We start from the raw sequence: 18841 nt of genomic DNA on the forward strand, positions 1-18841 counted from the left end.
AACTAAATGATATAATATGGTCAGTGTCATGTAGCATTGGTTGGTGAATAACGATCAAAACAGAAGTGATTACCTGTCCCCTGATATCGTGTGGACTGCTGACAGCTGCTGATTCGATAACCGCTGGATGTGTCAGCAGGGCACTTTCCACTTCAAACGGTCCAATACGGTACCTGAATTAACGTCACAAACTAAATATAGTCAACAGAGCACACTAAATATAGTCAACAGAGCACTTGCCACCTCAAACGGTCCAATACAATACCTGAATGAACGTCACACACTAAATATAGTCAACAGGGCACTTTCCACTTCAAACGGTCCAATACGATACCTGAATGAACGTCACACACTAAATATAGTCAACAGAGCACTTGCCACCTCAAACGGTCCAATATGATACCTGAATGAACGTCACACACTAAATATAGTCAACAGGGCACTTTCCAACTCAAACGGTCCAATACGATACCTGAATAAACGTCACACACTAAATATAGTCAACAGGGCACTTTCCATCTCAAACGGTCCAATACAATACCTGAATGAACGACACAGACTAAACACAGTCAACAGAGCACTTTCCACTTCAAACGGTCCAATACGGTACCTGAATTAACGTCACAAACTAAATATAGTCAACAGAGCACACTAAATATAGTCAACAGAGCACTTGCCACCTCAAACGGTCCAATACAATACCTGAATGAACGTCACACACTAAATATAGTCAACAGGGCACTTTCCACTTCAAACGGTCCAATACGATACCTGAATGAACGTCACACACTAAATATAGTCAACAGAGCACTTGCCACCTCAAACGGTCCAATATGATACCTGAATGAACGTCACACACTAAATATAGTCAACAGGGCACTTTCCAACTCAAACGGTCCAATACGATACCTGAATAAACGTCACACACTAAATATAGTCAACAGGGCACTTTCCATCTCAAACGGTCCAATACAATACCTGAATGAACGCCACAGACTAAACACAGTCAACAGAGCACTTTCCACCTCAAACGGTCCAATACGATACGTAAATGAATGTCGCACACTAAATATAGTCAACAGGGCACTTTCCACCTCAAACAGTCCAACCAATACGATACGCGAATGAACGTCACACACTAAATATAGTCAAACTCAAACGGTCCAATACGGTACCTGAATTAACGTCACAAACTAAATATAGTCAACAGAGCACTTGCCACCTCAAACAGTCCAATACGATACCTGAATGAACGTCACACACTAAATATAGTCAACGAGGCACTTTCCACTTCAAACGGTCCAATACGATACCTGAATGAACGTCACACACTAAATATAGTCAACAGAGCACTTGCCACCTGAAACGGTCCAATACGATACCTGAATTAACGTCACACACTAAATATAGTCAACAGAGCACTTGCCACCTAAAACGGTCCAAGACAATACCTGAATGAACGTCACACACTAAATATAGTCAACAGGGCACTTTTCACTTCAAACGGTCCAGTACGCTACCTGAATGAACGTCACACACTAAATATAGTCAACAGAGCACTTGCCACCTCAAACGGTCCAATATGATACCTGAATGAACGTCACACACTAAATATAGTCAACAGGGCACTTTCCAACTCAAACGGTCCAATACAATACCTGAATGAACGCCACAGACTAAATATAGTCAACAGAGCACTTTCCACCTCAAACGGTCCAATACGATACGTGAATGAACGTCACACACTAAATATAGTCAATAGGGCACTTTACACCTCCAACGGTCCAATACGATACGTGAATGAACGTCGCACACTAAATATAGTCAGCGGGGCACTTTCCACCTCAAACAGTCCAACCAATACGATACGTGAATGAACGTCACACACTAAATATAGTCAAACTCACACGGTCCAATACTATACATGAATGAACATCGCACACTAAATATAGTCAACAGGGCACTTTCCACCTCGAACGGTCCTATATGATACGTGAATGAACGTCGCACACTAAATATAGTCAACAGGGCATTTCCCACCTCAGACAGTCCAATACGATACCCGAATGAACATCACACACTAAATATAGTCAACAGGGCACTTTCCACCTCAAACGGTCCAATACGATACCTGAATGAACGTCGCACACTAAATATAGCCAAAAGAGCACTTTCCACCTCAAACGGTCCAGTACGATACCTGAATGAACGTCACACACTAAATATAGTCAACAGGGCACTTTACACCTCAAACGGTCCAATACGATACCTCAGTGAACGTCACACATTAAGTATAGTCAGTAGAGCACTTTCCACCTTAAACGGTCCAATACGGTACCTGAATGAACGTCGCACACTAAATATAGTCAATATAGCATTTTCTACCTCAAACGGTCCAATACGATACCTGAATGAACGTCACCATACTACGATACCTGAATGAATGTCACAAGCTAATACAAGATACATAAACATCACATACTAAATACAGTCAGGAAAGAACTCCATACTTTAAAAGGTTCACTACCACACCTAAATGAAATTTACGTACACGTCCGTAGATATTCATGATAATAAGAGATATTTTGTTACCAACCCAAAGACGGAACCATCACATAGAGGCCGTTAGATACCATTTATCTTACATTTATTGTACAACGAGTTGTTTAAAAATGTTTCTAACGAGCGAAAGCGAGTTTAATACGTTTTTAAACAACGAATGTTTTATTCGGGCACGAATGTAATATTCGATTTCTTACATATCTTCAAAAAACAGGTTTTAAGCAAATATATTTTTAACATCTTTATCGACTAAAATATATTTACAACCCTTTGCACTTGTAGCTGCCTTACGCATCACAGACACATGATTGTCAGGTTAAATATATGTCAGTGTAATCGATTTCCAGAACCACTGTGCTGTTTCTTATTGGACGTATGTCATTGGTGACCTGATCATCACCTAGGAGCAGCCAGCCATATGTCTTGAAATTGTTAACACACGTACGTGTGTAAACAACTATGTGTTATCAAAAATAACACATGGTGTTCTCACCAACGGGTGTGTAAGAAACATATTTATAATAAATGTAATTATTATAGAATTACCTTGCCCTGAATAAATCATCTGTAAAACTACTGCTAAATGTCATTAATTGGAACAGAAATATTGAAAGCATATTTCTAGGTACTTACCCCGCTGAAATAATGACGTCATCAGTCCTACCAATAAAAAAGATAAAACTATCCTCGTCCATGAAAGCTCTATCTCCAGTAAGATAAAAATCACCACGGTAACATGAAGCCGTCTTTTCGGGATCATTCTAAAATTTAAAAATAATAACCATGTGATAGCGTGTCCAAGCAATGGTAATATTTACAGTACAAAACCTGTTAACTTGATACTAACCAAAGGCTGAGTTAATACGGCCTACCCTTGAACATTTTAGGTTTCTAAATTGTAACACTTGTTCTTGCCAGAGAGAAAAGCAATCCGTAACAGCAACAGTCCTCTCTTATACGCACTCCCCACATACATGATAACACTTACCACGGCTTTTGAAATAAATGTACTAACAGTTGGGAAGGAGAAGGGACTTCTTAATTACACTTATTATGTTTCAATTGTCAATACCACTTCTAATCGCTGCATGGGGAGATATACGTAGGCCAATATTTGAACCATTAAACAATAAAAATATTTTAATTATGTAATAAAATATATGGTACTAAAAGTTAACATAACAGGCCTATTCCATCAAATATGTTAGACAAGCAACAAGAGATTTAAATATTAAACAACATTTTTGAGCTAGAATATATGTCACGTGCCATGGATCGATCGCGCCAAGTCATCGATGGATCCATCATTAACGTAGCCATCCGTAGATCGTGAAAACTTCGATCGTATATCTGTATATCGCGCAAGCATCTATTGATCGTGCTGCGCCCTCAGTGGACCCGTCGTTAGTATAACCATCAGTAGATCGCGCGGCACCCTCAGTGGATCCGTCGTTAGCATATCCATCGATAGATCGCGCTGCGCCCTCAGTGGATCCATCGATAGATCGCGCTGCGCCCTCAGTGGATCCGTCGTTAGCATAACCATCGATAGATCGCGCGGCACCCTCAGTGGATATGTCGTTAGCATAACCATCTGTAAATAGTGCTGCGTCCTCAGTGGATCCGCCATTAGCATAACCATCGATAGATCGCGCTGCGTCCTCGGTGGATCCGCCGTTAGCATAACCATCGATAGATCGCGCTGCGCCCTCAGTGGATCCGCCATTAGCATAACCATCGATAGATCGCGCAAGCATCTAACGATCGAGCTGCGCCACCAACTGAACCGTTATTAGTTTAACCACTGGTAGATTGAACGATGGATTCGTGGTGAGTTTTAGGTGGGGGATCAAGTGAGAATCGATTGCTTGCTATACTTGCGCGATCTAACGATGGCTGCCCTAACGACGATCCATTGATGGCGCAGCCTGATCGACCGATACTTGCGCGATCGACCTATGGCTACGTTAATAACGGATCCATTGATTATGATGGACTGTTAACACTTGGGGGCATCGAGATTGGAGGGCACGACGGTTAGACTGACCGGGGTGGGGTGGGGGGGGGGGGTATTCCAACGGAAATAGGTTAGGTGCCATAGGGCGTAAGCGGTTTCGGCCGTAGGAGGAGTTAGGTCTGTCCGGGGGCCTGTCCCCCTCCCCCTCGGGTCCCCCCATGCTTCGGTCACACTGAAGTTCCCAATATGACAGATGCCTCTTATATAGTTCCCCCCCCCCCCCGAAAAAAATTCGGAAAGCATTATAGAAAATCAAAGAAAATTTTCTTCTTAACCGTTTAAGGAGTTTTAGACTATTAACTACTCAGTTGCCCCCCCCCCCCCCCTCCCCAAACAAAAAATCCTAGCTACGGCCCTGGACTTGTCATGATATGTGCTGCCCTGCCTGTGGGATGGTGCATATATGAGATCCACTGGCAGTGTTTCTGCCAGAAAGAAATGTTTGGGTATGGCGCTATGTTACTGAATGCAACCACAGTCAACAGGGGCTATGGGGGGCCTCCTCCACAAAGAAAATGGGTTACATTTAGGGTTAGGCTTAAGAAAATCATACAATAATGATAAGAGTCATTAATTTTGTCAAAATATTAACTTTAAAAAAACAAAATTGGGTATGCCGCCATTTTACCCTCTGGCAGAAACCCTGACTGGTTTTCTCTAAGACTATATTTCAGAATTACCAAATATTCGACACTCAATAGCCAGTGATTAATAAATCAATGCGCTCTAGTTGTGTCGTTAAACAAAACAAATTTTAACTGCCCTAAACACGTACACGTTTGATCCTTTTCTTACATTATTGGAGTGATCCTTTTTTTCTTCTTCTTTAAAAAAAAAAAAAACGTTCAAAGGCTATATCTCAGTCAAAAATAAGTAAGTCTTCATGAAAGTCAAATTTGATCTGTAACAGTACATGATAAAGCTACATACAAAATATCAGCAAAACAATATCTAGAGGCATTGCGAAAAAAATATGTCCGAAAAACTATACAGACAGACAGATACACACACACACACACACACATACACACACACACACACACACACAGAGAGAAGGACGGATACGGAACCTGAAGTCTGCTCTGGTAGAATAGGTAGAGCACTAACAAGTAAAAACTTACAACGTATCGTGAAAACAGTCCCACCGGCCGATGTGGTCTAACTCGGATTCCAATGTTTCCTTCTGTACCCCGCTCTACAACGTTCCCGTCGTCGTCCACAATCTGAATGGTACAACAGAACTCGATTCTTTAACATCTATCAATACGGTAGCAAAATGTCAATTAAAAACGTTTTAAAAGTTTATAAAAATAGATTACTTGAATAATTACTTACTTATAAGTATTGCACGTGCCTATATCCAATTAAAGCTCAAGCATGCTGTTCTGGGGACACAGTCCACCAGCCTGGACTGCCTCTCTTGGACAGAAAAATTTATTCAAAGATAGTTTTTAATATTTAACATTAAAAACATTGATTTATAGAGTTTCGTAAAGTTCTCATTACGCGACTTGTTGCGTGCGATTTGTCAGCCCTACAAAAACCGGAACGTATACTCTTCAAAAAAAAGAAACGCAAAAGGGTACAAATGGGTTATAACTCCGATTTTATGTTTCCTACCGGTTCATGCTTTGTGAATATAAGGTCATTGCATGTCCCAAACACATTCCCACGGTTACATTCGATAAAACGCAGCTACTGTACAATAAAGTTCCAAAATGTGAATATTCGCAAAAACGCAGCCACGTGCAAACCATGTCACCACTGCACGTGCGTTGTCTGCACGTGCAACATGAACACCGACAGTATAAAAGTGCAGGGTGTTCGCTTGCCTGGCCTCTGTATCTGGCCGACAGTTGACAATCCAGGACATGCCACGTCTCAGTGAACCGCAGAGAAACAATGCCATCGGCCGACTAGACGCAGGCGAATCCAGAACGGCCGTTGCCAGGGCATTCCATGTGTCCCCAAGCACCATCTCCAGCAACATGGATCAACACGTGACCTCCCTAGATCTGGTCGACCACGGGTCACTACCCCCGGGCAGGACCGCTACATCCGGGTACGCCACCTTCGGGAACGATTGACTACTGCCACCTCCACAGCCGCAGCAATACCAGGTTTGCGCAGGATATCCGACCAGACCGTACGGAACCGCCTACGTGAGGTAGGAATTCGTGCCAGACGTCCAGTTCGAGGTGTCATCTTAACACCACAACACCGTCGACTCCGACTGCAGTGGTGCCAGATTCATCGACAATGGCCTGAACTGCGATGGAGACAGGTGTGGTTCAGTGACGAGTCCCGATTTCTGCTCCGACGTCATGATGGAAGATGTCGCGTGTATAGGCGTCGTGGTGAACGTTATGCGGCAAACTGCGTGCAGGAAGTGGACAGATTCGGCGGGGGTAGTGTCATGGTGTGGGCAGCCATCTCACACACTGGCAGAACTGACCTGGTCCACGTGCAGGGCAACCTGAATGCACAGGGCTACATTGACCAGATCCTCCGGCCACACATCGTTCCAGTTATGGCCAACGCCAACGCAGTGTTCCAACATGACAACGCCAGGCCTCACACAGCACGTTTCACAACGGCTTTCCTACAGAACAACAACATTAATGTCCTTCCTTGGCCATCGATATCACCGGATTTGAACCCAATTGAGCATCTATGGGACGAGTTGGACCGACGCCTCCGACAGCGACAACCACAGCCCCAGACCCTGCCCGAGCTGGCAGCAGCCTTGCAGGCCGAGTGGGCCACCATCCCCCGGGACGTCATCCGTACTCTGGTTGCTTCAATGGGCAGGCGGTGCCAGGCAGTTGTCAACACACGCGGAGGCCACACCCGGATGACTCCAGATGACCTTGACCTTGGTGGTGTGTCCTATCACTTACTCACAATGGACTAGAGTGAATTGTGAACAATCCTGCAACATTTGGTAATTATCGGACTCACCATTCAATAATTAAATCAATTCTCCAAATGTTACGACAATGTGGTTTTGCGTTTCTTCTTTTGAAGAGTATATAAGATATACTGAAGTCGTTCCGATTTTTATTACCCTCCTGATGAAGATATAGCGGTGTCGTACAAATTTCGTACGCACCACCAGGTGCGTATTACAAACTGTATTTTGATTTGTCAACAGGGAACAGAGTCAATTTCGATTGGTTGGACAGCGACCTTATTAGCATAATGTTACTATTTTTTCATTCATAATTAATGTCAAGGTCAGTAACATCCACAACTTTTACTACAAATGTCATTCACCGATTCAGCAATGTCATTCATTAAAAGTTGATGTAAACTGGACCGCGCGAGAAATATTTTTAAATAAAAAATTAAAATAAAATAATGAACAGAACAATAATTAAACATATTTATTTTATTTATTATGTGGATTTTTGGTCTACAAATTGTTATTGTCAGTTGTGATTTGTGAATTCATCATTATTAAGGTCTACGAAAGTCACTTTTTGGACCCTTGTTTTGGCTTCGTACACAATAAATGAAACATATCCAACGTTAATTTTTTTCATATGATATATTTGACAAAAGGTAGTTTTTTATTTTTTAAAACAAACTTAATATTTTTTGTAGAATTATGAAAAAGTTAAATATACCGACCTGTAAACAGCGTTGTTGGCTCCTTGTAGAAATTTAACAGGGGTCAAGGTTAGTAGACCAGTTTTTATTTTAATGTGGCGATACATTGTAATAATATAGCTAATTTTGAATTTGAATGACGTCAGAATTCCAATGACGTCACATTGCACCTCCTTACAATAACCACAAACTGGGTACAGGACGTTTCCGGTTTTTCTTTTTTCGAACATTACTGAAGCACCTGAATGTGTTTGAAGAAAATTCTGTGATTAAAAAATTGTACCTTTTACGAAATATGGATTTCAAGTGAAATTACGGTAAGATATGCTATATTTATTGTGTACAAAGCCAAAACAAGGGCGCGAAAATTGACTGTCGTCGACCTTAAAGTAATAACTCGGCTGCTTTTGCAACCTACACGTTTATAACTGCAAAAACACTTGTTATTCTCTTATTGGTTGGATTTTTGGTCAACAAATTGTTATTGTCAGTTGTGATTTGTGAATTCATCATTATAAGCATAACCAGTGGCGTAACGGGAACATTTGTTTCTTGGGGGCGTTTTGTTAAAATATGTAATTATGCATTAGTTTTACCCATTTTTCACCCAATATGAAAATAAACGTATATTTATGCATGTACCTTACAGCTTTCTTTAAATTAAAAAAAGAAACCCGATGGAAATTTATGGGGAAGTACGTCTACATCACTCCCCTGAAAACGTTACTGAGAAGTAGCGGAAGTACAACGAACTATTTCTCAATGCGGCGGTATGTAGTCGTGCACCGGCTAGTTATGTAAATCAACATCCGGTCTTGAAATGCAAAATTGATTGATTGATTGATTGATTTTTCATAATTTGCGTGATTTAAAGGAGGGTAATAAATAAAATACCAAACTCGTTTTCGCTAGATATCATTTTTACAAAACTCGTGAACTTCCCAAACGTATCTAACCTCACTTTCGTTCGGTCAGATACGTTTGGGAAGTTCACTCGTTTCGTAAAAATGATATCTGGCGAAAACTCGTATAGTATTCTATATAGGTGTTCTCGGTGTACGATTTGATCGCAAACGACAAGTCGGTGCGACTAATCGTATAATGAGAAGCTAGTGGTTTCTGGTCCAAATAATCATAATGCTAACCTGCATATCATAGCCTGGTAATGCCTTCCCCATTGATTCCTCTCTGTCTGTCATCAATGTCGAACATGTGAGGGTCTGTAATATACATTACACAAACATCATAATGTAAACTCGGTATGTTGAAAAATAGTGAAAATCACAAGGATTCGTGTACATGTATTCTCTTTTTCGGGGGAATGTTGGTGGCGTGGTGCTTTTTATTTAGTATACATGTAACTTTATTCAATATGGCAATGGAAATAACAACGTGCATTCTCCGTCACAACCCCCAACCCAACCCTCACCCCCCGCGCGACATCTCGGTATAATGTAATTAGTAGGTCTGTGTATATTCCTGAAATAAATCAGAATAACTTGTACCGCCACAGAGTGCAATCATGAATATTTCTCAAGTCGCCATTCCAAGGAATATTAAAATCAGAAAGTATATATTTACTGGAGGTGTTTTACACAGCTCCCTTAAAGGCGCAGACCTTAGTTTTAACACGTAAAACAAAATGGAAACTAAGTTTAGTTAATTTACAAACCTGTAACTCATTTGGATAACGTTACAATAGAGTGAAAGAAGAGTGTGACGTTAAAACGGGAAATATCCTCAAAAATAGACAAGAACTTGAATCAATAAACCGCAACTTCTCAGACGCACGTGCGTTTTAAAAAATATGAAAAATGCAGTTCTACGGAAATGGATAATTTAAAGAATAAAATATAAGTAATAATTGACTTCAGTGATCATAAACGGCTCTAATAGTGAAAAATATGTTGTAGTGTTTAAAAACTAGGGTCTGTCCCTTTAAGCTATATTAAACAATATCGAATTGTCCTTTCAATTTACCGAAAGATCGCTAAGTAGTGAGAGGTTTAGTGAAGACGGCCCCTGTACCCTGCGTAGATGTGATGACAGTTCTCTCTCCTTCCACCGAAAATACAATGATCATTTTTAGTTTTAAATCGCTCTTTTTGTCCAACTAAAAACCACTTATTACTGTGCCCTAGTTTTTTTGTTTTTGTTTTGTTTTGTTTTTTGTGGGGGGTTTTTTTTTGGGGGGGGGGGGGAGTTTTAGGATATTTATGGCCGAGAATAAAGCACAGTTTGTCTCATTTGTCTTAACAGAAATACTTGCCATTTCTGTTTGTCCGTATCCCTCGTGCAGATCCAGTCCTGTGCCAATCTTCCAGGCTTCCTTAAGTTCGGGATTCTGCATTCAAAAACATTAATCATGGGTTTAGATAAAGGTGGTATAACAGGGCCGTAGCTGGGATTTTTTTGTTGGGGTGGGGGGGGGGGGGGGGGGGGGGGGGGGGGGGGGGGGGGGGGGGCAACTGAGTAGTTAATAGACTAAAACTCCTTAAAGGGTTAAGACAAAACAAATTCTTTAAGTTTCTATATTTTGTTTTCGCTAGCTACGGCCCTATATAAACAATATCTGAAACTAAACGTTTACACAGCTTGTGAACGTGCATACCTTAAATCCTGGATCATTTCCGGAGTCATGGAGGTGATCTACCACAGAGTTTCCATGATGTAATCACTAAATCATTATGCAGAGAATCGGAACCCGATATGAATTTTACTTTTTCAAAATGCCAATATTGCTAAATTATTAGTGTCATAAAAATATCCATGATGCCTCTTTTGCTCCTAAGTACGAAACACCTGACAGTGATTCATAGCAGTCACATCATTTTCAAAACACACTTTTGCCTTACAAGAGATACTATTTTGAACGTGTAAACGGTTTTGTTTTCATTTTCGTTCAGATTCTTGGGAACCAACCATTGGAGACATTCTAAGACAAATGTTGGAACTGATTTCGAAAAACACAAATGTTTTATTATATTTATATCATAAACGAGATGTATAAATAAAAGTGTCTGGTATGATATTCACAGCACGACACATACCACAGGTTCGCCAGCACTGATGCAGACTTGCAGGTTTATGAAGGAAGCAGCCTTGAGGTTTAGTGTTACCATCGTCCTCATGGTGGTCGGTGCATTACATATGTGAGTCACGGGATATTGAGACAGTATCTGCAATCACAAAATTCACAATACAAACATTGTTATCATAATCAAGAACCCACAAAAAGGGGCGTAAATATATATATATATATATATATATATATATATATATATATATATATATATTCATGTTATCATGTGCTATACATCATATTTTGCCTTACAATCATCAGAGTTGGAGTGGTCAGTGACTCCTTGCAAGTCTCCACCCTCACGTCCGACGTCTATTTACCGGTAGTAGTATGCATTATATACCTTTAGTAGTATACATTATATACCTTTAGTATTATACATTATATACCTTTAGTAGTATACATTATATACCTTTAGTATTATACATTATAATGTTTAGTATTATAGATCATACACGTTTAGTGTTAAATATTACAAACGTTTAATATTATAGATTAGTATTAGAGATTATATATGTTTAGTAGCATAGATCATATACCTTCAATATTCTCTCTGGGTCGACTTTTTGTTCCATCTCGTCGATAAACACACATGTTCCAACAATCCAGGGTGCAAATAAGTTGCTGTATGCAGCCTTCGCCCATCCCGTGTCGGACACGCACCAAAAGATGTCCAGTTGTCCGAGATCTAAATATCTGGAAGTACACTTCACTTGATTGGCTTCAGGTGGATTCTCCTCTAGTCAGCTCGACATTTTTGTTTCTTTTGTTTGTTTGTTTGTTGTTTTCGGGGTGGGTTTTTTGTTTGTTGTTGTTGAATGGGTTTTTGTTTTTGTTGGGGTGGAGGGGGGGGGGGTTGCCTTTTTTAACAATGAGCGTGTCTGATCAAAGCCTACGTAACCCCATCTCCACGTGACCTTTCATTTTACCAATAATTTTCAAAGCCCATCCCATTCAGGAATACCTGAATTTAATATCACTGGATTTGAGGGGATATGTCATGTAGCTGAACGATATCAATGGATGAAGCATTTGCAATTAGGTTTATTATGTTAATATATTTACCGTAATATTTGATTCCAAAGTTTGGGTCAAAAGCGCATGGGGAAACATTTTGGCTGACAAAACAATTTCCATACAAAATTGATTAAAATGTTTGCTAGAATATCCCTGTTTCTCGGGAACTGGAGGTGAGGGTAAGCTCTTCCTTAGTCTTGGCTAATCCTACGACCCCCTCCCCACCTACTTCACAACGATGAAGATGATGATCAAGGTAGTAATAGGACTAGGTATAAGAGGTCAACGATGAAGATGGTGATCGAGATAGTAATAAGACTAGGTATAAGAAGTCAACGATGAAGATGATGATCGATTTAGTAAAAAGACTAGGTATAAGAGAATAACGATGAATATGATGATCGAGGTAGTAATAGGACTAGGTATAAGAGGTCAACGATGAAGATGGTGATCGAGATAGTAATTAGACTAGGTATAAGAGATCAACGATGATGAAGATGGTGATCGAGATAGTAATAAGACTAGGTATAAGAGGTCAACGATGAAGATGGTGATCGAGATAGTAATAAGACTAGGTATAAGAGAATAACGATGAATATGATGATCGAGGTAGTAATAGGACTAGGTATAAGAGATCAACGATGAAGATGGTGATCGAGATAGTAATAATACTAGGTATATGAGAATAACGATGAAGATGGTGATAGAGATAGTAGTAAGACTAGGTATAAGAGGACTAGGTATAAGAGGTGATTGAGGTAGTAATAAGACTAGGTATAAGAGGTCAACGATGAAGATGGTGATCGAGGTAGTAATAGGACTAGGTATAAGAGGTCGTGATCGAGATAGTAATAAGACTAGGTATAAGAGGACTAGGTATAAGAGGTCGTGATCGAAGTAGTAATAAGACTAGGTATAAGAGGACTAGGTATAAGAGGATCACGATGAAGATGGTGATCGAGGTAGTAATAAGACTAGGTATAAGAGGTCAACGATGAAGATGGTGATCGAGGTAGTAATAGGACTAGGTATAAGAGGTCGTGATCGAGATAGTAATAAGACTAGGTATAAGAGGATAGCGATGAAGATAGTGATCGAGATAGTAACAGGACTAGGTATAAGAGAACAGCGATGAAGATGGTGATCGAGGTAGTAATAGGACTAGGTATAAGAGAATAACGATGAAGATGGTGATCGAGATAGTAATAAGACTAGGTATAAGAGGTCAACGATGAAGATGGTGATCGAGGTAGTAATAGGACTAGGTATAAGAGGTCAACGATGAAGATGGTGATCGAGATAGTAATAAGACTAGGTATAAGAAGTCAACGATGAAGATGGTGATCAAGGTAGTAATAAGACTAGGTATAAAAGGACTAGGTATAATAGGACAACAATGAAGATGGTGATCGAGGTAGTAATACAACTAGGTATAATAGGACTAAGTATAATAGGACAACGATGAAGATTGTGATCGAGGCAGTAATAGGACTTGGCATAATAGGACAACGATGAAGATGATGATCGAGGCAGTAATAAGACTAGGTATAAAAGGACTAGGTATAATAGGACAACGATGAAGATGGTGATCGAGGTAGTAATAGGACTAGGTATAATAGGACTAGGTATAATAGGACTAAGTATAATAGGACAACGATGAAGATTGTGATCGAGGCAGTAATAGGACTTGGCATAATAGGACAACGATGAAGATGATGATCGAGGCAGTAATAAGACTAGGTATAAAAGGACTAGGTATAATAGGACAACGATGAAGATGGTGATCGAGGTAGTAATAGGACTAGGTATAATAGGACTAAGTATAATAGGACAACGATGAAGATTGTGATCGAGGCAGTAATAGGACTTGGCATAATAGGACAACGATGAAGATGATGATCGAGGCAGTAATAAGACTAGGTATAAAAGGACTAGGTATAATAGGACAACGATGAAGATTGTGATCGAGGCAGTAATAGGACTTGGCATAATAGGACAACGATGAAGATGATGATCGTGGCAGTAATAAGACTAGGTATAAAAGGACTAGGTATAATAGGACAACGATGAAGATGGTGATCGAGGTAGTAATAGGACTAGGTATAATAGGACTAAGTATAATAGGACAACGATGAAGATTGTGATCGAGGCAGTAATAGGACTTGGCATAATAGGACAACGATGAAGATGATGATCGAGGCAGTAATAAGAGGTAAGTATAATAGGACAACGATGAAGATTGTGATCGAGGCAGTAATAGGACTTGGCATAATAGGACAACGATGAAGATGATGATCGAGGCAGTAATAAGACTAGGTATAAAAGGACTAGGTACAATAGGACAACGATGAAGATGATGATCGAGGTAGTAATAGAACTAGGTATAATAGGACAACGATGAAGATGATGATCGAGGTAGTAATAGGACTAGGTATAATAGGACAACGATGAAGATTGTGATCGAGGTAGTAATAGAACTAGGTATAATAGGACAACGATGAAGATGATGATCGAGGTAGTAATAGGACTAGGTATAATAGGACAACGATGAAGATTGTGATCGAGGTAGTAATAGGACTAGGTATAATAGGACAACGATGAAGATTGTGATCGAGGTAGTAATAGGACTGGGTATAAGAGGAAAACGATGAATATCGTGGTCGAGGTAGTAATAGGACTGGGTATAAGAGGACAAGGATGAAGATGATGATCGAGGCAGTAATAGGACTGGGCATAATAGGACAACGATGAAGATGATGATCGAGGTAGTAATAGGACTGGGTATAAGAGGACAAGGATGAAGATGATGATCGAGGCAGTAATAGGACTGGGCATAATAGGACAACGACGAAGATGGTGATCGAGGTAGTAATAGGACTAGGTATAATAGCACAACGATGAATATCGTGATCGAGGTAGTAATAGGACTGGGTATAAGAGGAAAACAATGAATATCGTGGTCGAGGTAGTAATAGGACTGGGTATAAGAGGACAAGGATGAAGATGATGATCGAGGCAGTAATAGGACTGGGCATAATAGGACAACGATGAAGATGATGATCGAGGTAGTAATAGGACTGGGTATAAGAGGACAACGATGAAGATGGTGATCGAGATAGTAATAAGACTAGGTATAAGAGATCAACGATGAAGATGGTGATCGAGATAGTAATAAGACTAGGTATAAGAGGTCAACGATGAAGATGGTGATCGAGATAGTAATAAGACTAGGTATAAGAGAATAACGATGAATATGATGATCGAGGTAGTAATAGGACTAGGTATAAGAGGTCAACGATGAAGATGGTGATCGAGATAGTAATAACACTAGATATAAGAGATCAACGATGAAGATGGTGATCGAGATAGTAATAAGACTAGGTATAAGAGAATAACGATGAAGATGGTGATCCAGATAGTAGTAAGACTAGGTATAAGAGGTCGTGATCGAGGTAGTAATAAGACTAGGTATAAGAGGACTAGGTATAAGAGGTCGTGATTTAGGTAGTAATAAGACTAGGTATAAGAGGTCAACGATGAAGATGGTGATCGAGGTAGTAATAGGACTAGGTATAAGAGGTCGTGATCGAGATAGTAATAAGACTAGGTATAAGAGGACTAGGTATAAGAGGTCGTGATCGAGGTAGTAACAAGACTAGGTATAAGAGGTCTTGATCGAGGTAGTAATAAGACTAGGTATAAGAGGTCAACGATGAAGATGGTGATCGAAGTAGTAATAGGACTAGGTATAAGAGGTCGTGATCGAGATAGTAATAAGACTAGGTATAAGAGAACTAGGTATAAGAGGTCGTGATCGAAGTAGTAATAAGACTAGGTATAAGAGGATCACGATGAAGATGGTGATCGAGGTAGTAATAAGACTAGGTATAAGAGGTCAACGATGAAGATGGTGATCGAGGTAGTAATAGGACTAGGTATAAGAGGTCGTGATCGAGATAGTAATAAGACTAGGTATAAGAGGATAGCGATGAAGATAGTGATCGAGATAGTAACAGGAGTAGGTATAAGAGAATAACGATGAAGATGGTGATCGAGATAGTAATAAGACTAGGTATAAGAGGTCAACAATGAAGATGGTGATCGAGGTAGTAATAGGACTAGGTATAAGAGGTCAACGATGAAGATGGTGATCGAGATAGTAATAAGACTAGGTATAAGAAGTCAACGATGAAGATGGTGATCAAGATAGTAATAAGACTAGGTATAAGAAGTCAACGATGAAGATGGTGATCGAGGTAGTAATAAGACTAGGTACAATAGGACAACGATGAAGATGGTGATCGAGGTAGTAATAGAACTAGGTATAATAGGACAACGATGAAGATGATGATCGACGTAGTAATAGGACTGGGTATAAGAGGAAAACGATGAATATCGTGGTCGAGGTAGTAATAGGACTGGGTATAATAGGACAACGATGAAGATTGTGATCGAGGTAGTAATAGGACTAGGTATAATAGGACAACGATGAAGATGATGATCGAGGTAGTAATAGAACTAGGTATAATAGGACAACGATGAAGATTGTGATCGAGGTAGTAATAGGACTGGGTATAAGAGGAAAACGATGAATATCGTGGTCGAGGTAGTAATAGGACTGGGTATAATAGGACAACGATGAAGATTGTGATCGAGGTAGTAATAGGACTAGGTATAATAGGACAACGATGAAGATGATGATCGAGGTAGTAATAGAACTAGGTATAATAGGACAACGATGAAGATTGTGATCGAGGTAGTAATAGGACTGGGTATAAGAGGAAAGCGATGAATATCGTGGTCGAGGTAGTAATAGGACTGGGTATAAGAGGACAAGGATGAAGATGATGATCGAGGCAGTAATAGGACTGGGCATAATAGGACAACGATGAAGATGATGATCGAGGTAGTAATAGGACTGGGTATAAGAGGACCAGGATGAAGATGATGATCGAGGCAGTAATAGGACTGGGCATAATAGGACAACGACGAAGATGGTGATCGAGGTAGTAATAGGACTAGGTATAATAGCACAACGATGAATATCGTGATCGAGGTAGTAATAGGACTGGGTATAAGAGGAAAACGATGAATATCGTGGTCGAGGTAGTAATAGGACTGGGTATAAGAGGACAAGGATGAAGATGATGATCGAGGCAGTAATAGGACTGGGCATAATAGGACAACGATGAAGATGATGATCGATGTAGTACTAGGACTGGGTATAAGAGGACTAGGTATAATAGGACAACGATGAAGATGATGATCGAGGTAGTAATAGGACTAGCTATAATAGGACTAGGTATAATAGGACAACGATGAATATTGTGATCGAGGTAGTAATAAGACTAGGTATAATAGGACAACGATGAAGATGATGATTGACGTAGTAATAGGACTGGGTATAAGAGGAAAACGATGAATATCGTGGTCGAGGTAGTAATAGGACTGGGTATAATAGGACAACGATGAAGATTGTGATCGAGGTAGTAATAGGACTAGGTATAATAGGACAACGATGAAGATGATGATCGAGGTAGTAATAGAACTAGGTATAATAGGACAACGATGAAGATTGTGATCGAGGTAGTAATAGGACTGGGTATAAGAGGAAAACGATGAATATCGTGGTCGAGGTAGTAATAGGACTGGGTATAAGAGGACAAGGATGAAGATGATGATCGAGGCAGTAATAGGACTGGGCATAATAGGACAACGATGAAGATGATGATCGAGGTAGTAATAGGACTGGGTATAAGAGGACCAGGATGAAGATGATGATCGAGGCAGTAATAGGACTGGGCATAATAGGACAACGACGAAGATGGTGATCGAGGTAGTAATAGGACTAGGTATAATAGCACAACGATGAATATCGTGATCGAGGTAGTAATAGGACTGGGTATAAGAGGAAAACGATGAATATCGTGGTCGAGGTAGTAATAGGACTGGGTATAAGAGGACAAGGATGAAGATGATGATCGAGGCAGTAATAGGACTGGGTATAATAGGACAACGATGAAGATGATGATCGATGTAGTACTAGGACTGGGTATAAGAGGACAAGGATGAAGATGATGATCGAGGCAGTAATAGGACTAAGTATAATAGGACAACGATGAAGATTGTGATCGAGGTAGTAATAGAACTAGGTATAATAGGACAACGATGAAGATGATGATCGAGGTAGTAATAGGACTAGGTATAATAGGACAACGATGAAGATTGTGATCGAGGTAGTAATAGGACTAGGTATAATAGGACAACGATGAAGATTGTGATCGAGGTAGTAATAGGACTAGGTATAATAGGACAACGATGAAGATGATGATCGAGGCAGTAATAGGACTAGGTATAAAAGGACAACGATGAAGATGATGATCGAGGCAGTAATAGGACTAGGTATAATAGGACTAGGTATAATAGGACAACGATGAAGATTGTGATCGAGGCAGTAATAGGACTAGCTATAATAGGACAACGATGAAGATGATGATCGAGGCAGTAATAGGACTAGCTATAATAGGACTAGGTATAATAGGACAACGATG

General features: G+C 40.0%; 1 protein-coding gene across 3 annotated transcripts in view; it reads right to left on the reverse strand.

The window, feature by feature from the left end:
• LOC121378952 (acyl-coenzyme A synthetase ACSM3, mitochondrial-like) overlaps positions 1-18841 on the reverse strand; it is a 39672-nt gene that overhangs the window by 2232 nt on the left and 18599 nt on the right. Inside the window, exons 9-15 of one of the 3 annotated variants that reach the window (XM_041507349.1) lie at positions 11813-11969; positions 11242-11370; positions 10461-10535; positions 9337-9411; positions 5701-5802; positions 3196-3323; positions 74-173 (exon numbers count right to left, since the gene is read on the reverse strand). In XM_041507349.1, coding sequence (XP_041363283.1) covers positions 74-173; positions 3196-3323; positions 5701-5802; positions 9337-9411; positions 10461-10535; positions 11242-11370; positions 11813-11969 — 766 coding nt within the window. Of the gene's footprint in view, positions 1-73; positions 174-1284; positions 2339-3195; positions 3324-5700; positions 5803-9336; positions 9412-10460; positions 10536-11241; positions 11371-11812; positions 11970-18841 lie in introns of those variants that run through there. The other 2 variants (XM_041507351.1, XM_041507350.1) reach the window with 2 other exon arrangements.

The sequence above is a fragment of the Gigantopelta aegis genome, chromosome 8 (assembly GCF_016097555.1).
Source record: "Gigantopelta aegis isolate Gae_Host chromosome 8, Gae_host_genome, whole genome shotgun sequence".
In the NCBI taxonomy this organism is placed as follows: domain Eukaryota; kingdom Metazoa; phylum Mollusca; class Gastropoda; order Neomphalida; family Peltospiridae; genus Gigantopelta; species Gigantopelta aegis.